Source organism: Polistes fuscatus, unplaced genomic scaffold (assembly GCF_010416935.1).
Source record: "Polistes fuscatus isolate 324 unplaced genomic scaffold, CU_Pfus_HIC Scaffold3, whole genome shotgun sequence".
Classification (NCBI taxonomy): domain Eukaryota; kingdom Metazoa; phylum Arthropoda; class Insecta; order Hymenoptera; family Vespidae; genus Polistes; species Polistes fuscatus.
In genome coordinates, this window is record NW_025113107.1 from 8,775,114 (window position 1) to 8,802,613 (window position 27,500).

General features: G+C 35.2%; 1 protein-coding gene across 4 annotated transcripts in view; it reads left to right on the forward strand.

Moving 5' to 3' along the window:
• Positions 1–27,500, forward strand: part of LOC122520022 (LIM domain-binding protein 2) — a 65,977-nt gene that overhangs the window by 36,600 nt on the left and 1,877 nt on the right. For 3 of the 4 annotated variants that reach the window (XM_043639906.1, XM_043639907.1, XM_043639909.1), the window contains exons 2-5: positions 12,418–12,511; positions 25,702–25,804; positions 26,748–26,920; positions 27,103–27,306. In XM_043639906.1, the coding sequence (XP_043495841.1) occupies positions 12,418–12,511; positions 25,702–25,804; positions 26,748–26,920; positions 27,103–27,306 (574 nt within the window). The remainder of the gene's footprint in view (positions 1–12,417; positions 12,512–25,701; positions 25,805–26,747; positions 26,921–27,102; positions 27,307–27,500) is intronic. The other variant, XM_043639908.1, reaches the window with a different exon arrangement.

The window sequence follows — 27,500 nt, forward strand, 5'->3', positions numbered from 1 at the left end:
GTTGGGAAATCGTTTGGGAAGTTAGGTAGAACGAATTAGGATAACTAAAGGAGAGAAAGAGAAGGAAGAGTCTTGGCTAATTTCGTCTTCGCACGTGCGTGCAACGCGAATAGCGATAGGGACAGACTCTCTCTTTCTCTCTCTTTCTTTCTCTCTTTCTCTCTCACGCACGCACACACGTAGATGTACACACATTTATATACAGGTACATACACTCACCTAGATTTCATCTTTCTCTCTCTCTCTCTCTTTCTTTCTTTCTTTCTCATATACACACATTTATATACAGATACACATACATATACTCACCCACATTTAATTTGTCTCTGTCTCTGTCTCTTTCTCTTTCTTTTCTCTCTTTGTGTGTGTGTGTGTGTGTGTGTGTGTGTGTGTCTTACTGTTCGTATCTTACGCAATTCTTAGTATGATATTTTACTAGTCCGAAATTCTCTTGCATTATTTCTCTTTGAGCAAGACATTAGGTCTCGTTTAGAAAGGATTCATGACTGACATAATATTTGTCGTAACTTTGGCAAAATGTATTTTCTAGTAGCAACGATAACAATCCGAATCGGTGTTACGTTCTTTCGTGAATTCTCTTTTTCTCTTGTTTTTCTTTTTCTTTTTCTTTTTTATCAAATTTATCATCGAGATAAAAGAGAGACGCGTGCTGCTGGTTACAATTAGGCTCTCAGAGTCTTCTTTTCGTTCTCGTGAACTTTGAACTTTTGAAAAAGAAGCCGTTAATCGAAAAGGATACGTTCTATCGTTGTCCGATCATTTTCTGAAAAAAGAAAAGAAAAGAAAAGAAAAAAAGAAATAGAAAAAAGAATGAAGTGTTTGCAAAAGAAATAGAGAAAATAAAGTTTCTCTCTTTTTTATTTTTTTTTATCTTTTTTTTTTTTCCTATTTCTTTTTCTATCTCACCTGAGTTTCAAGAGTTCAAAGTTGAGGTAGGCGAGTAAAAAATGTTAGGTAAGATCAAAGGATATAATATTCTCTTCCCTTATATAAATCTCGTTTCATTTGTTTTTCGCGGTATGTTCCGGGGCAACTCGCAGTCGAGGCGAGAACCTCATTAATTTTCCATCGAATCTAATGAGAGGTGTATATGAATCAAAGAAGGAACGAATGGCGAGTAGAGGGGGAAGAGAAGAACGAGAAAGGCGGGGGGGAGAGGTTTAGGGGGGAATATAAGGGTTGGACGTGTTAATAATGTTTCAAGGGATTAGTAGGAAAAGAGAAGAAGAGTTAATGCAATCGCAGTAAACGACGAAGAAGCGACGACGAGTAGGTTGCACTCGAGGATGCATCGAACGAGAAAGAGCCGGAGAAAGATGAGAAGCTGCGTGCATACCGATGGAACGTGTAGAAGGAGCTGCAAGAGGAAGGAGGTGGAGGAGGAAAAGGAGAAGGGGAAGAAAGGTGGAAGGAGGATAGCTCGTGCAAGAACAAAGTTATAGAAGAGCCTGAAGCTCTCCTTCGGTGTTGCTAGAGAACGCAATGATGGCGGTAGAGAGTGTGAGTGTGAGTGCGAGTGTGAGTGCGAGCGTGAGTGCGAGTATGAATGTGTAGCGCTTCCTTTCTCATAATGCATGAAACGAAGCTTCGAAGGATCGCAACGAGTATAGTCTATTTCTTTCTGGCACCGTCTTCTTGGGTTTCCCTTCAATTTTCTCCCGAAGAAGAAACCCTTTTTATCTCGAATCGTCCATTTTATTTTTGGTTCCAGTCTTCGACCATTTTCCCCTTTTCACCCGTTTCAAAAGATAACAATTGGAGACGAAAATGATGATTTTTAATGAAACACCGGATTGGATTATTGAATTTTTGTATAAGATTAATATAATCAGTTTTTAGTTTATATTATTAGGATATAAATAGATCGGTGGAAATGATCATTGATTAACTTGTACATGATTACAAAGGATGCTGCTAAGCGTAGAACGTCGTCCGTCCGGCTACTCAGTGCGGTTTTGCATTTCAGTAGCGACAGAGACACACACGAGGCCTTGCCCTCTTTAAGGCAATTAACGACTCAATCGGGATCAGGCTGATTGAGCCTTTATAAGGGCCTGTGGTACGCGTGGCCGGACTCCACAATGCGCAGAATGTACTTGCCTGGCCGCATTTATTAACGCTGTGGCGTGAACCCAATTAAGGACGAGCGAGGAAGTCGGGGATTCCTCGTTCGTCTCGTCTTGTTCATTGCTTTCGCGCGCGCATACTCCCCCTACTCCCCGCCCCCTCCCCCTAATACTCTCCTCCCTCTCTTCGTCTTCTTCCCTCTAACTCTCAAGATTTTCTCTTTACGTTCGATCGCTCCTTTTTCCATCCTCTTCTCGTTTAGGTGACGCTCTTCTTACCGGTAAAACAGCCAGGATTGAATAGGCAATTCAGTTCAATCAATCAAACCAAACACTACTTACGAGTTTTTTTTAATTTCCTTTTCGCATATACGTGCCTGAAGAAATTTGATTATTTTTGAAGTAATATTTTGAAGTAAAAATATGTATCTCATACCTATTAATGTAACGTTACGTTAGGTCAGATCAAACCAATTGTCCAATAATTCGATTCTATCGATTCGAGGATGCTTCTTTTATTCGTTAGGGTCGGTCCAGGTTCCAAAATATTTTCGCAATCTTTTTTAAACGAAAGTCTCTCGACGTTCACCGTTCGTCGTAGTCGGTGGTGGTCTTTACTTGCGCGTGGTCAGAGACAAGTGACGTTAATGTGCAATAAATTAGCAACCTCCCACGCGACGACTTCTCCACGAGAGAGATTCTCCTCTTCCACGCTTGTTCCAATGCGGAGACAACACTCTTTTCCTTTACTTGTTTACAAGAGAAAAAGGTAAGAGACGACGGATAATCAATGCGATCCTTTCGAAATTCGTTTTCGTACACGAGACACGTTTGGATATTATTCAGTGATCGTAAAAAAATAAAAAAAAATAAAAAAATAAAAGTATTCTTGACAAATGTCATTCTTTTTGTTGATTCATCTGAAATCGTGTTCGGAAAGCACTTGGAATAACAGATTTACAGGATCTTTCGTACAGGTGGACAACGGTTAATCGAAGGTCTCTCTCACTCGTTTCGAAAAGTGACGTACGAGCTTTCCAGAGACATGGACAACGATGGACCGTGACATTTGAAATTTATCGTCCCGTCATTTCCGTGTAAACAGTGCTAACGGCTGGCAATAATAGTGTATTTCGTCTACTACGACCGAGTAACGACCTCGCCGGGTGTTTAGTTTATCGTAACTTATTCTCTCCTTGGAAATCATCATTTCTCATGATAAATATATATTACACGTAAACTATTTGCGAAACATATCGCATCATCGGATTATCGTGATCATAACAAAATGAATCCCCTCGAATCGTTGGTTGAAATCATTTTTTTCTAAGACATATCTAAATAAATCTTGTCTAAGGTTAAGATAAAGACTGAGACAATTTGAAGAATAAAAAGATCAATGAAATCTGTGAATATTTGTTTAAATTGTCCAAGTTCTTGGAAGAAATAGAAATTATAATTAGAGTTAGACCAATAACAAGCACGTGGAGGGTAAGCAATACGACTTGGAACCTCTCATAGACATTCCTATATTATCCGATGTTGTTGCCGTTGCCGTTGGATCCGCGAGATTTCTTTTTGTCATCTTGATCGTCGTCGTTTTCGTCCTCGTCCTCGTCCTCGTCGTCGTCCTCGTCGTTGTTCTCGAGATACGTCGGGAACCGGTTTCTTCCTCAAGCTCGTGTAACATCTTCAAGCTCAATAATCCCACGGCAATTTAGTACAAACAGATGTGTCACCGTTGTGTGACATTTTAGTTGTTACCACGTCCTTACGCATCAGGAATCTACCTAAAGAACCTCCCAGTCCACCTTCTTTCCCGTTTTACCATCGAAGCACGTTCCTTTCAAATCCTGACTATGGTGCGAAAAAGTAGTAGAAAAAAAAATAAGAACACCTCAAATGCCTAAACTAGATTTCTTTTCTTTCTCTATCCCTCTCTTTCTCTGACTTAAGAGCCTCTTCAATATAATTCTCGGCTTTTAACGAGACTACGAACCGACATTTTGGATTCTCTTGGGTACATTACATGTACGTTATGTATCTTGTATGCATTTGACGTTAGTTCATTTACCAAGGGATTCGATTCTGAAACACATCAGAAACCACCTGTCCAGCTGTCCATCTACCTTCTGTTCGTCAGACAAGTCGTGTCAAAGGTTGTTACATCGTACAGTATACATCTACGTATAAACCTACGCATTCTACGTCATATCGAAAGATACACCTCCCTGTTTTTTTCTCGACCGTGTTAACATTTTGAATAGCTATTGTTTTTTTCTTTTTTTTTTTTTATAATACCCACTATACTAACTTTCGAAACGTCATAGAAATGAGTAAAAAAAGAACATATGGAAACGAAGATGTGCCGTTGAAATATCAAAATTAGATACTATTGTTCAATTTTTTGTTTATATCGACTGTTATCATTCAAATGTGTTGAAAACTTGTATCATCGTGTAGTTATTTTGTTGTTGTTGCTTGAAAAACAATCTTTTTCTTCTCTTCCTATGACGATTTTCTTAAACGTCTTTCGTGATCTCATCGGAAGGGTGCTCTCGTGCCGCTAATTGATAGCCCTCAGTTCGCAAAGGGCAAAGGTCAGGACAGTGCGAGCGGTAACCAGACGGATCGCAAAGTCCACTTTTTTCTTTTCTCTCTCTCTCTCTCTCTCTCTTTCTTTTTCTCTTTCTCTTTCTTTCTGTTAATCATTCGATCCGTGTCGATGCGTCCGACTAAAGTCGCAGTTATTCATATCTTCACATATAAATACATACACACAGTCAATGACTTTATCGTCTTGCTCCGTTTCATTAATAATTTCATTTTTCGATTCTGGATCGATGGATCGAACGATTGATCGGCGGTCACAATTGATATTTGATTTAATTAACACCATTTTCGTACTTTTGACCTCTCTCTCTCCCTCTATCTCTATCTCTATCTCTCTCTTTCTCTCTTCATGAATAATAACCGTAAGATCATCAAATGAGTTTTAAAGTGTCTGGAATAACGCGGGGAAAGTTCTAAGCGTGTGTAACAACTCCGTTCCATAAATCTTTACAGTTATTTACTTGGGTTGCGTAAACAAGTTGGAAAAGTCATCGGACTGTTGAGATATGCCACTTGAGACTATCTCTCAAAGCGGATTCCGCAAATCGTCTCTCTTTTACTTTCTTTAAAATTAATAAAAAAAAGAAAAAAAAGAAAAAAAAAAGAAAAAGAAACCATTACAAGAGAACACCAACGCACATCTACGTTGATATGAACTTTCGCGCGCAATTCTAACGCAACAGTTCGACATTACCACAGTTCGTGATCCTTCGGAATCCCGATCAACCATTTTAGAACAGAATATATGGTTAGAGAGAACGTGAGAAGTCACTGTCCTCTTTCATTCAGTTTTCCAGGTAGACACGAACTAAACCAAACGATCGAGAGCAAGAAAGAAAAACAGAAAGAAAGAGAGAGAGAAAGAGAGAGAGAGAGTATGTAGTTAACTCGATCGAAAGTCCAAGAAGGGAATATAAACCTCCGTTTCTACTCGTTCCTTATGTATATACTTACACGTTCACGAAGCAAAAGTGAGATCGTAAGTTCGACGCTGAAAAGGACCTCCGGTCCCTAATGGTAGTTCGTCTAGCGCCAATATTTCGTCATAGTGAACCTCACCGTTCACTTTTCCACCAATGGCCACTGCCCGAGTTTAACAGAACGAACTGCTTCTACGAATCTGTACATTCATCTTTGTGCATGTTTGTATATATATATATATGCATGCATATACGTATGTATGTATTTGTGTGCATATACCCGCGCTTGTACTTACCACGATTATCGTTCTTTTATGGGTGAGTCCGAGCAAGTTGATACTTTTCTCCATGACTTAAAACATCTCGTTAAAAAACCACTTTCTTCTTCGTCTTCTTCTTCTTCTTCTTCATCGTCATCATCATCATCATCTCGAAGTAAACGTTACGTCGAACACGTAATCTTTGACTTATTTACTACTGCAAATCGTTCGGTTTACTACGAATGTTAATTCTGTAACGACTGAACGAATGAAAATTCTGTAATTTTGATCTAAATTTAGGTTTCACGCAAACGAAGATTCTCTTTTATACGTTCTCTCTCTTTGATAAGATATCGCGCAGTTCGTTATAACGATATTGATAATAATAAACTATTATGCTTAAAATGAATTGCTTGAGGTTCGATAATGTGCCATCCCTAATGCTAACTTATTTGTAATATTCTGGTAATTGATAGAATCAGTATTATATATATATATATGTCTTGTCTCGCGTCGTTCGAAATCTTTTTGTACATGCGGATTATGTTTTGCCTTGGAACTTCGTCGCCATTTTAGTTTTACATGAATCGTCGTCGTTGTCATTAATGTTTGCATAATGACGACTACGGAGAGAACGATTAGCGTGACTAGGCGTTTTCTCTTTTTAAAAAATTTTCAGGCGAGAAGAACAACAAAAAGAAAAATACATATGAATAAAAATATATAGGAAAATCGTCGGTATAGTAGGAAACGTTCTTATTCTACAACAAAAATATTTCGAATGATTTTCAAACAGAGAAACGTGTTTCTCCGACTTGTCCTTTATTCATTGAATATTTATTTCGGTAAATCACCAATCTGTGTACGTGTTTCTAACATTGTCTCGCTCTTTGCTATAACTTTAATTCTTTTATGAGCGAAACATTGGTGCGTCTGGTATATATTTCGTGTTTGTGTGTTGGCTATATAAAGACGTCCTCGAGGGTAAAGGGAATGGAGAGAAGAGAGAGAAAGACTAGCATGACTCCCTGGCATTGATCGTGCTCTGCCACCCCATGAGCAGCCCCTAATAACACCCTCTTGCCACCCTCCTCCACCTCTTCTACCACGCTACTACCCACTAGTACCAAGAGGGTTCTTTCTCTTGCCACCCTCTCCGACGTACTCGCCCTTCGCGTAAATCCAATCCGAGAAAAGGAACGAACGAACAAACTGGAGAAAAGAAGTTCCACGGAAATGAAGATTTTTCATCCACAAAGACGAAGATTCTTGTGGAATTGCGTCAAGGTTGCGTTTTAGTTGCATCAGAAGTAAGGAAGGAACTGACGGACAGTAGAAATGTAGTTGCATGGAAACGAAGATTCTCGTTCGCAAGGACAAAGATTCTTGTAGAATTGCGTCAAGGTTGTGCCTCTGAGTTGAATCAGAAGGAAGAAACGAACAAACGAACTAACGAACAGATAAATAAATAGTAAAAAAAAAAAAAGAAAAAAGAAGAAGTTACATGGAAACGAAAATTCTCGTTCGCAAGGATGGGAAATACGCGTACGGTCGGGGTTGCGTCAGAATGAATATAACGAACTAAAAAAAGAAGAACAGAAGTTTGCACGAAACCAAAGAGATTCTGATTCAGCACGCAGACGAAGAGGTTTGGCGTAGGAGAGAATATTTCCTCCTTGTGAGCCAGCTGGCCGGTCAGCTGATTCGAGAATGGTGGCTGGTGTGTGTGTGCTGCAGTCCTCCGTATGGCATGCGCCGCGACGCGTCGCCCATTAGCCGCGCGAACTAAAGCCATTAAACCCCCGTCGGCTTAATAACGGCCGAACCCACCCACGGCGACCTGTTTGCAAATCCCGCGGATTCTCTTGGCCAACTTCCTTACTACAAAACTCTTCTTACCGCTTACGCCTCGTAATACGTGATCCGGATTTTCTATATATAGTTGCCACTTGTAGAAGTACTTGTTTACCAATTTGTCGTTTTTTAATTTTTTTTTTATTTGTTTTTATAATTATTATTATTATTAAATCCACTTCGTTGAATTACGTCGATTCTTCGACATATTGTTGTTTTGTTAAGTTTCATCGATACAAATTTTGGTTACATCATTTGCGCTTGAGTTTCTTCTTATAGTTCTTAGAAGATTTCTAATATAGAATAAAATCTTTCTCTTTCTGTATTTTTTACTGAAAAGATATTAAGCAAGTAAACGTATTTGTAATGAGCAACGTTTTACGATTTACAAATCGTTTTAACTAAAATGTAGGAAAGAGTCCAAGTTGCTTCCTTATTTGGATCACTTTCGTATCGGGAGACAGATCTTTCACGATCATGGGATAATACTAAGCGAGAAAATTGTAGAGCGTGCGCGTGCGCGTTCGCGACCTACCCGGGCCGTGCCGCGAATTAATTAGTTCGACCGTGTGGTGGTGGTGGTGGTGGTGGTGGTGGTGGTGGTGGCACATCTTGAATGAGAACTGGTAGAGAAGAGAGAGTGTGCTGCACGCCGCTCACGCCAAGTTTATCGCACGCTGTTTCCTTGCTTGCTTGCTTGCTTGCTTGCTTGCTTGCTACGTTGGACGTGTCTCACGTTAAATTACGTTGTCGTCGAGGATATTAACGCGATTTTATTTTATCGTAAATATCTGCACGCGTGTATACCCATCGCGTAAACACTTACCGCGCACACCCGTCAAAATATTCGGATCGTATAAAAATCTAGGAATAAATAGAAAAAAGAACAATTAATTTTAAGAAATATTTGTTGTTTTTTTTCTTTATTTTTCTTTTTTTTTTCTTTTTTTTTTTTTGCAAATTTTCTTTAAGACAAGAAAAAGAAAAAGCAAATAAGATAAATTACTTTAGGTTTAACACGAATTCGTCGTGGTACTTGAAACATCTACTCGTGAAAATTTCTTATGTTAAATTGCCGGAACAAATCGGACACACGTTAGACCATGTTTTCTCTCGACGGATCGTGTTCCTTCGCCGAAAATTTGTCCGTCTCGCTTTCACTAGCCCCTACGTAAAGCATGCACAACAGTGGGTTACCCTTGCAACCCTTAAACCCGATCCACCCCTGCTGAATTCACCCTATAACATGCGCACGTGTTCACCTAAAACGCGCTTGTCTCTGTATACGTTTACTACTACGTCGCGTATTTCTCTTAGTGTCTGTTTTTCTGTTATCTCGTGTATGTATGTGTGCACATATATATATATATATATTCGCGTCGTTGATTCTCCGGAGGCGAGCAAAGCCAAGTTCCTCTTAACGTGATCGATCTCAGAAATACGAAATTCTTTTCTTACAAGAGAAGAAAAATCACGTGAAACTGAACTTCTTTTTCTTTTTTCCCTTTTTTTCTTTCTAATTCTCGTGTAATTATGAACAACCAAAAAAAATATTGTTTTTCAAATTTATCCTCGACCATAATTGTCAATTTATTCATTTCTTTTTTTAACAACGCATATACACGAATGTGAGATAAAAAGTTTTGAATCATTACACAACCAATTATATTTTTTCATTTTTTTTTCTTTCTTTTATTTATATAAAAGTGAATTGATTGAAGATATTAATAACAGAATGTAATAAATAAATGATATCAAATTGAAATTGTCTTCTATTAATTCATTTTACATTCGATAACAACAAATTTATCAATTATTTTTCTTTTTTAAAGAAAGACACAACGTTAACAATTAGATTCTGATAACAACTAATTACGTCTATTTAAAGATCGACGATTGATATTGTAAAGGATAACTGTGTACTAAGCTTATACGTTGAAAAGAAAGATTAAAGTTGTATCGTTAATCGTTGGTCGTAATTGCTTCGAGTCGGTCGTTAATCAGCCATTAATGCCGAGTAATTAGTACAATCGTTAAGACCCGCTTTGGAATTGCTTGCGAATTTCTAGCGTTTATATCGAAGTCAAGTAAAAAAAAAAAAAAAAAAAAAAAAAGAATTAGGAGGGGAAAGAGATAGAGAAAGAGAAATAACGAGAGATTTGGTTTATCAAAAGAAAAATTAGAAAAATTTCTTTCGAAATACTTTCTTTTATTCTATTTATTATCTTTTATCAATGAGAACATTAGATTCTTTAGAACAAACTAAACATTGATATTAGACGTCGACATTAATTATTATCATTGTTTGCTTGTCCATTCATTATTTCTATTCTCATAAATTTCTTAATTAAATTGACGCTCTCTGTAATATTACAAAGATATGTCCCACGTTTTGTAATGTCATTTTAAAAAATTGAAAAGTTAATAATTAATTTCTTGAAAGTTCAAACTTACGATTTAATCGAACAATATAATATAATATAATATAATATAATATAATATAATATAATATCAAGTGTAAAATGCATACTACTATATTAGTAATCGTAATAAAGTTACTTTTTCTCGTCGTGCCTTTTTGAAGTTATACTTCTTTTGGCGCGTTGGGGAAAATGTAATGGGGAGTGATTTTGTTCCGAGCGTCTGGAAAAACGACACCATGAAGTTTGTCGGTATTTACAACGCGCGGCAAAGCGATTTCAAGTATACGGTATGAAGTTGTCTTCTTTTCTTCTTCCTCCCCTTTTTTTCTCAAGCGGGTCACCCATCCAAATACGAATCGTACTCAGCGCTACTTTACTTAAATGATCGAAGCGAGAACTAATGCTGTAACCGCGCCATGGCTGTTAACGCGTCAAGTAATTCGATATATCTCTCTTATATTTAGTGTGGACTGATATCTATATTTTGATATTTTTTATTCTTTCTTATATATATATATAATAATAATTATTTTTTTTTTAAGTAATTTTTTTTTCTTTGAAGTTTTTTTTTGAAGTTATATTTGAGGTTATTGAGGTTATGTTCGTTTTGGTACGGCAAAGAAGTATAACTTCTTACGTGCGTACATAAGTACACACACCAGTTTTTTTTTCTTCTTGTCTATTTTGTAAGAAGAAAATAAACAAAAAAGATATGGTCTTTTTTACTCCAGGGGAAAAAGGGAGGAGAAGAAAAGGGTGTTATATAAATATTCTATATACCGGAACCTCGCCGAGGTCAACCACGAAACAGAGAAAAGACTTTCAGAAATATATAGAAAACCCGCTTCTTCTACGACGAAAAGATCAATATCAAGCTGTGTTCGATCGATTATTCGTTTCCTCGAATGCGACCCTTTTTTTTTTCTTTTTTCTTTTGTCCCCAATTTTCCTCCCTTCTATTTCACATTAAACATATTTTATATTAGTAATTAATTTTTATCACAATCATTTATTTTTCTATTATTTATAATTATTTTGTCGTTATTAATTAAGTGGTATGTATATGTTTATTATACAGGACGTATCTGGTACAATTGTGTTGGGGAAGGAATGATTTTACTTGTAAAAATATGTCGAAAGAACAAATTCATATTTCTATTTTCTAGAATTTCTATTTTTCTTTTCTATTTTCGAGAAAATCATATTTAAATATTCTTAAAAGAACGCGTAGAACTACTAGATAATTTATATTGTTTACGTTTATATATATATATATTGTCCTCTTGTTATGTTTACGTCTGGCCTTCAGTCGCGTTTCTTTTATTTTAGTGTATTTTTAACCGCCGAACTATAAATAATGACGTTACAATTAACAGCTTTATATCACAGAGATAACGATTTTCAAATAATTTCCATTTATATAGAAGCATTATACAAAGGATAGTGTACAGATTAATAATGTACCGATTATTATGACTATGGACTATATCAAAAAACTTATCTAAATTAATTCGATGACAATCTATTTTAATATAAATATATTTATAAATAAATCATAATATTTTTTTTCATATTTCCAATTTTTTTCATTTAATCCACTGTCATAATTATCGGCACAATTAAATACGATTTCTTTTACGAATATCATAAATCTGTTGATAAGAAAAAATCTTTTAATATAGAATCATTCGATTTTCTCGAAAAAACAAAGCAAAAAGTAGCTGACAACGGGACTTCAAACGAACAAAAATGTTCCTCGCTTTTCATCGACTTATTTTTACACGTAAAATGATCGTACATTCCAGATACATCCTGTTTTATTAAATTCTATGTTTATATGTAAACAATATTTTAAAAAATGTGTGTGTACACATGTGTGTCGGTCGTATTGTCCATGAAAGAACGTAATAAAGGAAAGAAAGGAATTTCTCTTAAAAAAACAATCGTTGATCCACGACAAAATGAATAAATAAATTATTTTCTCTCTTTTTATGTTATTTTGTTTTTTTTTGTTTTTTTTTTTTTTTCTATTTAGAATATAATCCTTGCAATTGTAAATTAATCAAATTGAAATAATATAAATAATAATACAGTAACGCTTTAGAGTATTGATTAGAAAATTTCGGGACAACCTTTCTTTGTATTCAAATGTTGCGCCAATTTGAAATTCGCGATTTCGTGTTTCACGCGACACACGACTCACACAAGGAACACACTATACACAGCACACCTAACATGACCGATCGGTCTGATCTGACAGATCGTTGCCTGTCCCCAGGAGGCATACTCCGTACTTCGGACAACCGGACTACAGGCTCTACGAACTGAACAAGAGGTTACAGCAACGCAATGACGTGAGTATTCACTTTCTTTATGTATAATCATTTTATTATTCAATTATTAGATAAGAAATGATTCTTTTTATTTATTTTTTTTTTTTCTTTTTAAATAGTGCTTCATTCACTTCCTTCAATTATTCGCGGCATCTATTTGCTCATCTATGATAAATAAAATGAAGTCATTTAAACTTGAAGATTTTTTAATAAGATTGATAATTAAACAGTTCAATACTTTGTTGTTTATTCATTTTCATCCTTAATTTAGTTCTAAATTAAATTATTATTGATTTATTATAAAATTTTGTGAAATACTTTTCTTTCTTTATTTATCGAATAAGATCCCGTTCGATTTAATGTAAATTTCGTCAATCGCATCTACTACCGTGTAAAATATAATTAAACTTACTTAACTTTTAAAAATGTCGCGACTAAAATAACGGAGAAAGTTTTACGAATAAAAGTTTTTAGATCGATCTGTAAATACTAGAATTAAGGGGTAATGGATATATAATTCCAAAAAAAAAAAAAAGCAAAAAAAAAACAAAACAACAACAAACAAACAAAATTCATTAAAAAATAAAGACGACGAATTATCTTTACATTAATAAAATTCTTAACTGCGCGTGCTCCAGCAGTTATTTTTCTCAATGTCAATTTTTCATACACTTATCGTATGTAGTTAATCCCGCCTTCCTCCCACCACCCTTTTCCACCTCCTGTTCCTCTAATCCCCCCTCCTTGTCCACCCCCTCAATCCCTTCTCTTTCATTCTTTATTTCTCTTTTCCATTCTCTTTCTTTTTCACACTGATTCGACACGCTGAAACTCGGTTATTCGAGTCACGCGCGTTTACCTCGGTATATTATAAAATTATCTGGCCCATATACCCGCCGATAGATAAACTCGTCGCTTCTGAGAGATTCTCGATAATAGCGATAAGATACGATCCACATTATTGTTCGCGCACATGTCGCGCTCTTCGCGCTTCGGTGCTTCTCTGAACTTTCTCGTCGAGGGATTAAAACGGGATATGCCTGCTTAACTCGTCCTCCTCCTCCTCCTCCTCCCCTCGAGTAAGATTCCTTTTTAATCTGATCAAATCGTACACATACACACATACGCATATAAATAAATATATATATATATTTGGGTTTTATATATGGGACATTCCACGTCAAATCGACCACTTTTGACCCCGACCCCTTTCGATTTGGCTCAAACTTTCTTATCATTTTCTAACCCCGTTAAACATCTTTATGAGAATTTTTTTTTTTTCAAATTTTTCTCTTACCCTAACCAATAAAAGTTCCATTTTTCTCCCCAAAAAATGAATTTTTTTTTCTTCTTCTTCAAATAGCCGTAACTTTGTCAAAAATGGACTTATCGGGACGTTTTCGTTTTTGTTTTTAAAAATCGATCAATTAGATCATCCGCAGCTTTATTGTAGTTTTCAATTGGCGAAAAATTCACCGTTATGGTTGCATAGCGTGTTTTTTAATAAATATATAGAATATTATATTGTATTTTAAATATTTTAATCGTAAATATTTATATATAATATTTGTGTATATGTATTAGTATGAATTTCAATATATAATTTTTGTAGTATACTTTTGTATGTATGTATATTAGAGAATTTCAACGTAAATTTTTTGGATATCATTTTTCAAATTATTTAATTTACCTGTATATCAATTCATCCAATTAACAAGATTTTCCTCGGTATTTTGCATTAATAATAATAATAATAATAATAATAATAATAATCGAGGGTGAAGATAGATTTTACGTAAAATAGTTTTCTTCTACGTTGTACAAAATTCGATGAAACGTTCGAAAATTGTTTTGAACATTATACCTTTCACGTCCTATATTATACTTCGTTAAAGTCGAGTAATTTTAATCGGAGAAGGATTTTAAAAGAAAAGAAAAAGAACCATAGAAATAAAATAGAAGTAAAGAACTATTTGATACGCGCGAGAAAAGTATAGTTAATCAATGTCCGTTATATTTAAAGATTAACTTTTAATTTTTCTAAGAATAATTACTATTTTTATTTCCTTATTTTCTTTTTGTTTTTTTATTCTTTTTTCTTGTTTTTTGTAAATCACTTTTATTCTTCTCTAACGCGTTGATTATCTATCAAAGAGGTAGAAATTGCATTAAAATTTTTTTAAGTTATGTTTTAAATAACTAACGGAAAATTAATTGACAATCAATGATAACAAAGTTGACATTTTCTTTTAAATTACTTTTTTATTTTCCTTTTTATTTTTTACTAATTTCATGTTTATCTTGTTGTTACGTAAGAATGATCATTCACTCTTTCTGGACAGGTTTAAAAATATTTTCTTTTCTCATTTTGTTAATACAACAGGTATGACGAATTACGACTTACATTTAAGAATGTCTTACGTTATTTCGATAAGCTCTAAAGTTCGCGCATGTTTCGAAAAGTATATCTTTATCTTTCGTTCGTGATAATGCTAACAGGTATGTTCCTACATTACCTACTATCAGTTTTTATTTATTAATCTTTTTATTTCTTTTTCTTTTTCTTATTTATTTTTCGTTTTTACATGAACTTCGATATCTGAATGAACGTCAATGAATGGGATGCAATGATTAATAAAAGAATTTCTTCCTATAAAATTATATTTATATTAAAATTAATATAAAGTAATATTCTTCTCTTATGATTAATTTATTTTAAAATATCATTACGCGTATAACATTAATAATTGCCGATGATTAATATTATTATTATCATTAATATTATTATTACTATTACTATTGTAATTAGAAATATTAAATTTTTTATCTCTAGTGATCGTACGCATGAACGATTACTATAACGCGAATGATAAAAATATTTCCCGATGTTATAAATAATAATAACAATATTTAATATTATTTAATCATTTTCATTGAGATTAAAAAAAAAAAATAAAGAGAGTTCTGCTCTGCGCGTTGTATCTTTTTTTATAATTCGATAAGGTTTGTTAATTTTTCGAAGATTTATATACTCGTATTTATTCTGTCAATATTTTGTGAAAAAATGAATCAATGTATGTATGAAATTTTTTGTTAAGTATCAATCAGAACTTTTCAAAGTATTCCTATTTAACTAAACAATCTTTCCAATAATCTAGTATAATATTGATTAGATTAACACGTCCGTCGCTCAAGATTTTTGTCGGAACATATTCAAACATAGAATTCAGAAACATAGATTCAACTATTAGACGTCATCTAAATGTTGGTAACGAGGGGGCTGGGGGTAATATTAATTATATCAAACGTTCATATTTAATTCCTAACGTCGATTTAAATGTATAAATAAAAGTTATTTTTTATTATATCTATATATATATATATAATAGTTAATATATAAGAAGAAAAAAAAGGGGAAAAAAAATTAAATGATCGACTTTAAAAGGCTGGTGGTACATTCGAAGGATAAAATTTATCCGAAAAAAGAAACAAAAAACAAATAACTAATCGATTATTTCATTTGATGTCAATCAGCTTTCGTTCGAAAAGTCTAGTCGAAATCTCGAAATAAGAACTTTCGAGCAACCCCCGACGAGTTGAAGGCTATTCGTAGGCAGGCAAGCAAGCAAGCAAGCAAGCAAGCACCCACCCATCCACCCCTACTCACAGGGAGTCTAACAAACGACGTGGCGTGTCCCACGCTCGTAAATCATCTTTTCCTCCTCCTATCGTCAGAGATCTCGTGCGTTGTCAGCGTGCATGTGCACCGTCACCAACGTGCATCTCTCCTTCGCGTTACTTCCTCTTTTTTCTCTTTCTCTTTATCTTTCTTTCTTTCTTTCTTTCTTTCTTTCTCGCGAAATCTCTGTTGTTGTTCTTTATTTTTTTTTTATTTTTTTTTTTTTTTCGCAATTTTATAGTAGAATTTAGATTGGGATAATTCAAATCTTGACTTATGGAAAGGGCTCGTTAAACTTATAATTTTATTATTTATGTATTAAAAAAAAAAAAAAAAAGTAAATCGTTTTGCGTGATATTTTATTAATATTATATATGTTGTCTTTTTAATTTTTTTTATACTATTTTATAGTAAAATTTAAATTGCTATCATTCAATCTTAAAAGCTCGTTAACCTTATAATTTGATTTTTTTTTCTTTTTTAATATATAAAACGAAGAAAACCATAATGTGTGTAAATTATTATTATTATTATTATTATATATATTTAAAAAATATTATTTAGGATCTCTACAAGAAACTTTGATGAACGATAAATTTTCCATAAAAAGAAGCTTTTTCTTTTCTTTTTTTTTTTTTTTTTTTTTGTTAAGCAATTCATGTTTGTTTCCGACTCGTTCAGTTTATCTACTATGCGCTTACGATTATATCATGTGACATTTATTAGAATTAATAATGAATTCATTTACGTAGATAACGTAGATTAGGACATTCTTAAATAGTCATTGAAATTCGTGGAAACTTTAGAATAATAGTTTCTTTGCACTCGTTCATCCCTTTACGAAACGGAACAGTAGGAGTCCGGTATTAAAGTGATAAATTTGAAGTTTCGAACGCATCGTTTAAGGTCGAGTTAGACTAAGCTCCGAAGAGCTTACATGACAATCGGATAAAATCTTAAGCATCAGTGAGAAATTTGTGGGAAATTTCTGGTCAAAGTCAAGAACGGTTAGTGTATGTTTCTAATTTCGATCAAACGAGCTTCATTTTTAATCTTTTGACAACATTTCTTTTTTAACATTAAACGTATAATTTAATTCTTGAAATATTTGATATTCGATCAAGTTAACACTTTACCGACCGCTTCTAATAACAGATTTTAATAAGATACTAATAAGATTCTAATAACAAACTACTGTTTATGTAATGATAATGTATGTTCATGGCCATGTCAACCAATTAATAAGCTATCGGTCGACGACAAAAAACTGATTAATAAATTTTGTTCGGTAAGCGTCGCCGAAAAAGAAAGCCTATTAATAGGCTAGCGGTGGGTAAAGTGTTAATAATTATTTCGAAATAATTTCAATTTGAATAATATTATTATGTAGAGATTATTTTTTCTATCAAATATTATTTGTGCGAAAGATTATTTTGTATAATAAAGTTTGCCTCGTAACGGAATGAATATTAAAGAAAAGGTAAAATATAAATTTCACATATTTGCGCAAACCTACACTACAGTCTACTAAAGTACAAAAAAAAAAGGTAAATTAAATGTTACAAGTTGTCGGCGACGTTTTACCCGTGATCCAAACAAATCAGAATTTTTGTTTTGTTTCGTTTAAATCGACAACAATATACAAAGTATAATTAAGAATTTACTTTAAATAAAGTCCCGTTGGTGCACAATAAGTTCATTAAAAATTATGTAAAGGGAAAAAAAGAAAAGTATAAAAACGCACATTTGTCGAAAGTAATAAAATCTGATCGCTTATAGAACAATAATAATTATCATAAATAAATAAATAATTTTTGCTACGAATGTGTAAATAAATTTCTAACGCTATACCGAATATGATGATCGTGCAAGATGATGAGTGGGTCCTGCAAATTACAATCGATTTCGTTAAACTTATTATGCGAAACTTGTTGTAAGTTATTATTTACGTTTCACAAATAATCCGTGAAAAATAATTGAAAAAAATGTTCTTTGGCTGAGGACGACGTCGACGTCGACGTCGACATCGACGACGGCAACGACGACGACGACGACGACGACGACGACGAAGCAGAACGAGCGACATCGATCGATGGTTTGCTCTCTCTGGTCCGTTTGGCTCAACCCGTTGTTACGGAGGTTGTCTGTAGAAGGAAGATCGTTCTCGTTTGTCGAAAACGTCCTACGAAGAAAAAGGAGTATTCTTCGTCCTGTTAATTGACGATATTTGAAAAGAAATTCTTTCGTCTATTTTTATCTTGTTTTTTTTTATATGTTTTCTTGTTTGTCTTTATATCTCACCTTTATATTATAGTCATAACTCGTGATAATTTGTTTTTATTTCTTTTCTTTCTTTCTTCTTCTTTTTTTTTATTTTTTTTTTTTTTTTTTTTTAAATTTTATTTCAATTATTTACAGTAGATACAACATTTTCTCATTTCGTCGTCGTGTTATTTCGATCACCATCATCATCACATTTCCAGCAAATTCTCGCATTTCTGTATTCAACGGTTTGAATGACACGCAACGCTGTCATATTTGAGTTGGTGATTATGAAATTGATCTAGATTCGATTAAAATATTAAAAGATATATTTTGTCATATTTGATGCACTCTCGAAATTTACCAAATTATATCACAGAATTCTTTATTCTTTTTTTCTTTTTTTTTTTTTTTTTTTTTTCAACTAAATTTTGTGTCAATTTTTCATTGGGGGAAAAATCAATTGTTGAATAATTGAAATTTAAAGAATTGAAAATATCTCTAAAGAAAATATATACATATATATATATATGGCTTATATTAAATAATTTGCATAATCAACGAACCATTTAATGGTCGAAAATTGACAGAGCTCCGGAAACACGATGCGCAATTGAAGATGCGCTTGGGTTTGTCGATATGTCGTGAAATAAACGCCATTTTGCCATTTTGGTATTTTTCAGCAAAAATTGAAACAAATATAGTATCGAGCCACTTATCAATTTGCGACATGATTTTGCCAAAAACCCCATCAACTGTCATATTGAAACTTTGATAAACCCCCTTGCAGGATTCGTATTATGAATTTCAATACGAATAATGATATTATTTCTTTCTAATTCTGTTATTTTTTATATAGTAAATAATAAAAATAGAACACATAATTATATAATACACTGAAAACAATTTCTCAGGATTTTTATTTTCTCGTTAGAAAATTTATTTACAAAACAATTGTATTCCTAAAGGGATTCGAAGTATTCACGCGCGTAAAGTAATGCGTATAGGAAAAAGATCTCGAAAGGGCACACACACACACACACAAACGAGTTGTACTGATTTAATTTCCAATATGTTTTTAATTTTAATTAGAAAAGATAAGAAAAATTTGTTAAATTAAAGAGCAAGAAAACTTATTGATTTTGTTGTGGTTGGCAGTGAGAATATAATTAGAAATGACTATAAATGGGAAACAAAAAGTTGAAAAAATCATGGAAAAATATAATTTCTAGGTTTAGTTAATGGTCATAAATAATGGTCAACGAAGAACGGACATGTTCGAGTAGTTGTTCCCTTATATCGATAGCGATCCAAACGAAATTCGCACGTGCTTTCTCTTCGTTACTTTCTCGAATCGTTCCTCTCGAACGCGTTGCCCGCGGCTGCTGCTGCTGCTGCTATTGCTGTTGCTGTTGCTGCCGTTTCTGGTGCAGTTCCCGCACATCCTCGTCATACCTTTCTACCTAGCGTAAATGCATTACAACTGCGTTTCTATTTACCCCCTCCCCCTCCCCTGCGCCTCCCCTCCCCCTTCTCTCTCAACCGTCCAAAGTACTCGTTAAGACAAAAGGAGTTCATTGACGATTGAGATTAAAAAAAAAAGCAAAAAAAGATAAATCGAAACAACTATTTTTAATTACGATCATTAAAGTTCATTAAGTATTTTTCTTTATTATCCTATCATATTTTTGGATTATTATAATTTTTCAAATTTATATAATAATTTGTTTCACGCTCGTCCTTTTCAAATTTAGTATTAAAAAAAAATAATAATCTTAATAACGGTAAGAAAAATTAATAGAAATATTACGAATATATTTTTAAAATGATAACAATATTATTATTATTATTATTATTATGTGAATCTTACTTGGAAAGAATAAGTGATATTTCGTGGTCCATAAAAGATTATTATAAAGTAAAATAAATGAATATGTGCCAATTGCAAAGAATCCTTTTCAAATAAAATACAAAAGAGAGTAACTTTAATCGAAAATAACAGAATAATATAAAAACAAAATTACCAATATTAATATTATTATTTGTCAATTTAATTAAAGGATATAAGAATCGATCCTATGTCGGCGTTTATACAAACGATTGTACCGATATACGGGCAAACCATTTTCGGGTTGTTTTAAATATAAGGACGATTCTCTCGCGACTTAATTACCAACAGGATTTGTCTTTGTCGTAGAATACGCGGGAATTTGCACGCAACGTGACCACGATGAAGTCTCGAACTATACGTAAAGTCTTACGGACGAGTACGTACGAGTAAAACACGCGAATGGGTTTGCGGTACTTGGTTGCACACTGGCCTAAAGTCCTTCTGTCTCTTTCTGATCGTGTACGTTAGCCAATAGTGTTGCTCTCTCTCTCTCTCTCTCTTTCTCTCTCTCTCTATGTGCTTCGCCGGCAAAAGTGGCTCTGCCTCTTTGAATTCCAACCCCTTTCCAATGTTACTCCTGTTCGATGAAAAATAGTAGTACCCCTATATTCTTTTGAAGAAATTCTCCATTTTCCATGAATTTGATTTCATTTTTTGAAGTTATATTTCTTTTGCTCACTCTTCTACCTCTTTCTCCATCACTCTCGCCCTTGCGAGTATCTAATATCTAAATAAAAAAAAAAAAAAAAGCTAAAACACAAAAGAAAATTGAAAACTACAACTACCACCACCACTATCTTTCTTCGAGAAAATATGCTTGACTTTTACGCATGGGAACGTTCGGGGTAAAAAAAAAAAGAAAAACAAAAAAAATTATTCTCTTTTACAAAAAATAAAGTAGGAATATTAATCAGGAAAAAGATAATATTCTAGTTAGATGCAAAAATTTAAAAAGAAAAAGAAAGGAAGAGAGTGGGTGAGAGAAAGAGAAGGGGAAAAGAGAGGAAGCAAGAGAAAGAAAGAAAGAAAGAAAGAAAGAAAGAAATGAAAAGGGAAAAAGAGGACAGTAGAAAACGGGACAAGTTTCTCGGAAGGTTGAGAACCGCTATGGGAGCCTGGGTAATAAAATGAGGGCCCCTGCCCTCCCCTGGGGGTGGGGCCCCCTCGATAACCCATATTGTACCCCCTGCTCCCCCTTAGCTTGGCCCCTCTCGCCGCCGCCCCTGGCCGTATATACTCCGATCGGCTGGAAGAGTTTTGTCCGGCGTTCTACGGCCAGAGAGAAATCTCCGATGGTCTATCTTAAAACGAATCGTTTGTTCGAAAATTTTCAAAAATGATGGCTGACCTCGCTACAATTTTCCCGATTTTTTCATATACTAAAATCATGAAATTTCAAGTATCTTCCAAGTTCGAAGGATTTTTCGTGTAAAATCGAGAGGCGGAGCGCGCGGACAATACTTTAACCGGGACGTATATACACGATCATATACCACCCCTAGTCTCCCCACACCCCCCTAACAACAGTGGGGTGGTACAGTCCCGGCGAAAAGTCGTCGGCAACCCTAGCCACTGTACAGACCGAGCAGAAGAGCTACCTAGGCTTCCTTCCTTCCTTCCTTCCTTCCTTGGTTGGTTGGTTAGCTGGTTGCTTGCTTGCTTGCTTACTTGCGCTTTGCTAGCTTAAGAGAGAGAGAGAGAGAGAGAAGCAATGTTCGAAGAAATGAATGCCTGAAAAAATGCTGCTGCCCCCTAAGAGAGGGCAAAGGGTGGTGGATGCGAATATTGGATAGATATCAGAAAGAAAGACATAAGAAAGGAGAATACAGTTAAGTAAAAGAAAGAAAGACAAAAAAAAGAGAAACAAAAAAGTCGTCTCGTGTATTTAATCCTGTAAATACTCATAATAGACCACGTATGTGTGTGTATATGTTGTACCATCCCATCAAAGGGTTTGCTTTAGTTTTGTCTTATGTCGAATTTCGAAAAGGAAAAAGGCAAGAAACAAAAAAAGAAATAGAAAAAAGAAAAGAGAAGAAGAAGAAAAAGAGGTAGAGGAAAGGATGAAGAAAAAAAAAGGGGGTAAAAAAAGGGGTGGGTTGTACGGTGGAAGCGAATCGATGAAAAGAAATGTATTCGTCGCGAGTGGCAGCTTTAAGATAGGGTGGTCTACGTCGAAGGCGTCCGTTCGAGAGTACCTATGTACCTGGTAACACTGGAATTATACCGGATTCTTTCAGTCTCGACGAAATGCCGGAATCAGACTGGAATTTGGAGAGTCGATGCCGGACATTTTTTTCCGCGCTCTTTGGTCGTCGGCGTACAAGCATTCGAGACAGAAAGAGACAGAAAGAAACAGAGAGAAATATAGAGAGAAAGAGAGGGAGGAAGAGAGAGAGAAGGATACAGCAGCAGCAGCAACGAATGGTAGGATAGAGATTGGTGCTAGAAAGAGAAAGAGAGGGAGTGGTATGTGCGCGCGCGCGCGCGCTTATTACGACGCAACGACGGGCCGATTTTTTCCACCGAGGCCACCTCGATCTCTCGACAAATTGAATTCGACCACCACCTCCCTCTTTCTCTCTCTCTTTCTCTCTCTCTCTCTCTTTCTTTCTCTTTCTCTTTCTCTTTCTCTTTCTCTTTTTCGTGTCGGCTAATAAGAGCCCGCAACTCGAATTTTTCGTAGCTTTGTCGGGAAATCATAAAAATTAGCAGGACCGTTCGGGTCCGGATTTATCGTTGGTATAAGGGCTCAGCTACCTTTGACCGGTACCACTTCTTTAATTTTCACCGTGCAACTCTTATCCCTGATTTTTTTATTTCCTTCTTCTTCTTCTTCTTCTTCTTCTTTTTTATATGTCATTATTTCTAAAATATGAAAAAAAAAAAAAAGTAACGGGAGATCGAGGAAAATATAGCTTGGATTGTCCTTTGGATCTATTTTATTTCAGTAGATTTTAAGTTTATTCTCATTCCTCGTATTCTCATTTATGATATTATATATATTACACAGCCTGGTGAAGTTTTACACGGGTAAAATTAATATTCAATTTTATAATATATGGTAAATATTACCGACATGGAACGGGAACCAAAGAGAGAGAGAGAGAGAAAGAAAGAGAGAGAGAGAGGAACAAAATTCAGGGAACAAATCAAGGCACGGTGCTAGAAGCGAAGTCGAAAATGTATCGATCGCCAGTTCCGAAACATCGTTGCGGTTGGTAGATACGAATATATGTAGAAACATATATGTGTAGAAATTTAATGTCCGTTAGAAACAAGAATAATCTTATAAATTCTTTACAGTACCCTCATATTGGCCGCATTAGAATCGTAGAAAGTAAAAATTGGTTGAACCTAAAGTCGGTTACTGCTTGGACACCAACCTCCACTCCTCCTCTCCCCCCCTTCTAATTCCCAACTATCGATGAAGATTTTTCAAACGCGAGAGGAAACCTTCGAGATGCGCAACCCTGTGTGAAAAAATCTGATAACGTTTGATTTCCCTTCGCGGCGATAGATTTTTCGTTTAATCGAAGATGTCGGAGTCGAGTTATTATTTCGGTACGCTTGTGTGTTATTCAACATCACTTACTTGTCGAACATAATCTAGTTGACTTGGTCCATTTGAATAAACATTCATTCCTAAACTCCATCCTCGTACTTTCTCTCTCTTTTCCTTTTTTCTTTTTTCTTTCGTTTGGTCTTTTCCTTCTTTCTATTTTTTTATTTTCTTGAATCCAGTAAAGGACCGAGGGCGCGCATTTGCCAGAAATATCAATTTGTGCTGGAGTGGCAACAGTTTGCTTGATTTGGCACGAGCTGGCTTACGTCCGAAATAAATCTTCGTGTTCGCGCGAGTACACACACACACAGACACATACACACATACATACACGAATTCACAAACACGTATGGATGATCCAGTATGACGCGAGGATGAAGGATGAAACGGAAAAACGATTGTCCTATCTCGAATTTGACGTGACTCAACGTCTCGAGAAAAGTTTTCTTTTTTTTTCTTTAATTCTTTCTTCCTTCATTTTTCATGACTGAAAATCATTTTTACGTTAAATCATAGAGAACAAGGAAAGGAGAGGAAAGAAAAGTTAAATATCCAAACGAATGATTAGAAAAATATAAGAGTAAATGATACGTGTTTAAAATCTATTCGCCAATGGCACAGTAGTTGAATTTGGTAGAAAACAAGAGTTAGACGATGGTGCTTGCTGGTGAATCGATCGGTTGCGATATCTTTCGTAATTTCGAGCTTCACGGATCCAGCATCGTGTCGTATCTTCTTCCTTCCGCCTCGTCTCTGGGCTTCGTCGTGCTAGTTGCCCAGGCAACGACGTTCTTGCTAAAATTTCCACCCTCGCGTTCTCTCTCTCTCTCTCTCTCTCTCTCTATTTCTCTCTCTGCTTGCAGAAAAAGTGTAATAGAGGAACGATATAGTATAAAAGGAATCGAGCACGTTCGGGACACGTTATTCGCGATAAAAAAATAGGAAACACCGGAGCAAAGTAAAGTCTGTGTTTTCTGGATCGACGAAAAGTGATGATCCAACGTTGAAAAGTAAGGTTTATTTCGTGAATCACAGTATCATTCGCGGTGGTTTGGTAGACGACCAGGAAGATAAAGCTTAGCTCGATAACGTTCACGGAGAAAAGGCGTCCCACGCGGGGAAAAATAATAATAAGAGGGTGGGGACAAGCGAGATGTGTATAATTGAATGAAAGCACACTGAACAGAGCCCGTGTTTTTTTGCGAAAGAAAGAGAGATAGACAAAAAAGGGAAAGAAAAAAAGAAAGCAAGAATGAACGAGAGAGAGAGAGAGAGAGATAAAGAGTGAGAAAAGAATGGGGTGGAGGTGGGAGGACGAAATGCTATAATTTCAAGCCAGACAGTCATGCGTTATTCAGCGCCGCGTACAGACGTCCCCCACTACCCTGTCTCCACCTTCTTATCGTCCTTCGTTCGACCCTCTCTTCTCTTCAATCCCATTCCTCTGTCCCTTTTCCGTGCTTATTCGTTCTATCTTCCTTCTTTCACTTTTTCTTCTTCCTTTCTCTCTCTCTCTCTCTCTCTCTCTCTCTCGCAAACACACACACACACCACTCCTCCCCCTCCTCCAACCGTATTTTGTTTTTTTGTTGTATCTTTTTCACTTTTTTTTCGGTTTCGAATCAACCCCCACTGGGAAAATCGCCACGATATTATTGTCATTGTCGAGGAGGTGTAAACGAACCTGTCTGACCCTTTCCTCTTCTTCTTCTTCTTCTTCGTTTCTTTTTTTTATTGTTATTCTTGTAAGATGTTAAAAAGGCTTCTTCATATCTTGGTTATTATTTTCATTATTATTGTTATTATTGTTTCAGGATAGCGACAATCTTTGGTGGGACTCGTTCGCGACAGAATTCTTCGAGGACGATGCCACACTAACTCTTACCTTCTGTCTTGAGGATGGTCCGAAGAGATACAGTTAGTATAATCTAATATTGAATCGAATAAGGTATATCAAGTAACACATTTTCTAATAATTACACTTGGTCAAATTGTTCGGCAAATGTGTAAAAAATGTATAAAAAAAAAAGAGAGAAAAAGAATATACAATGACGTTATTGAACATAGGACCCCTTCAAGATTAATTAGTTAAACAAATTTTCGAATAATTACACTTCATAAAAATCTTTCAATAAACTTATTAAAACATAAAAAAAAAGAGAAAAAAAAAATACAACGTCCCCCGTGTTGTTGAATGCATCATTTTTTCGAAAAAAAAAATAGACATACGTAGAAGATGCATATAAACACATCATTAGATTTGTAACGTAAGATTAAATTGTCCTTGTCTGAAGGAATGAACGTTCACGATGAATGCGACGACGATGAATGGTAGAATTCGCTAAGGCTGCAGGTTTGAAATAATAACTCGCCACCGTGAAGAGCAATTTTGTAGTAGGTGGCTTTTAATGTCTTCCCTGTGCTTTCGCGCTCGTGCACACTGCTGTTGCTGCTGCTGCTGCTGTTGCTGCTCGAGGATGTATGGCGACAAGGTGATTACACGTTGCTCGCCGGCTATCGTCCAAGCTCGCGCGAACGACAGGAGGAGGTACCACCTGCCTCGATACGAATTATCTTGCACCGAAAGATCGACGTCGCGTTTGTCCTGGATTTAAAATATCATCTCCTTCTTTATTTCTTTTAATGCATACACCTGTACACCAGATATAAATATACACATACGTACATACATACCTAGATGTTAGGTTAGTATCAAAATCTATACGATTTTTGTCCCGTTACATAGGGAAAAAAAAAAGAACTACACAAATTTATTAACCTAATACACATGTCAGGGATAGTTGTTGATTCTTTGGCTTCTTCCAAGATGAGATCACTAACAGCACGTTTATCCTTTCAGCGATAGGAAGGACGCTAATACCTAGGTACTTCCGTTCGATATTTGAGGGTGGAGTAACGGAACTTTACTATAACATGAAGCACCCGAAGGAGTCGTTTCACAACACCAGTATAACGCTAGACTGTGAAAACTGCGTCATGGTCACGCATCACGGCAAGCCAATGTTTACGAAGGTGAGTTTTGTCTACTGTTTTTTTCTTTCTTTTTTTTTGTTATCTTTTTATCTCTCTCTATCTATCTCTTTTCTTCTCTTTCTTTATTCTTGCAATTAGTTAAAATTCGAAGAGAAATCCGTTAGTCAAACGGTATCGTTTAAGCGAGCATGAAATTAATCTAGTCGATGTTTCCGTTTTAGGTGTGTACAGAGGGTAGGTTAATATTGGAGTTCACCTTTGACGACCTCATGAGGATAAAGTCGTGGCACATGTCGGTGAGAGTGCATCGAGAGTTGGTACCAAGGTCGGTTGTAGGCTTGCAGCAAGATCCTTCGGTACTCGAACAGCTCAGTAAGAACATCACCAGACAGGGTATCACTAATTCTACTCTGAATTATCTGAGGGTGAGTAGAATAACTTATCGAATGATTGATTATCGGAAGAGATAATAATATCACCGAAAAGGGGTACTGATTTGTTCGCGAAAGTACGAGTCTCTCATACTATATATCCAACTTTCAAGATGTATATATATATATATCTTCTATCTTCTTCTTTCCTCATACGGCAAGGCAACGCTTTCACCATGAAACGTAAG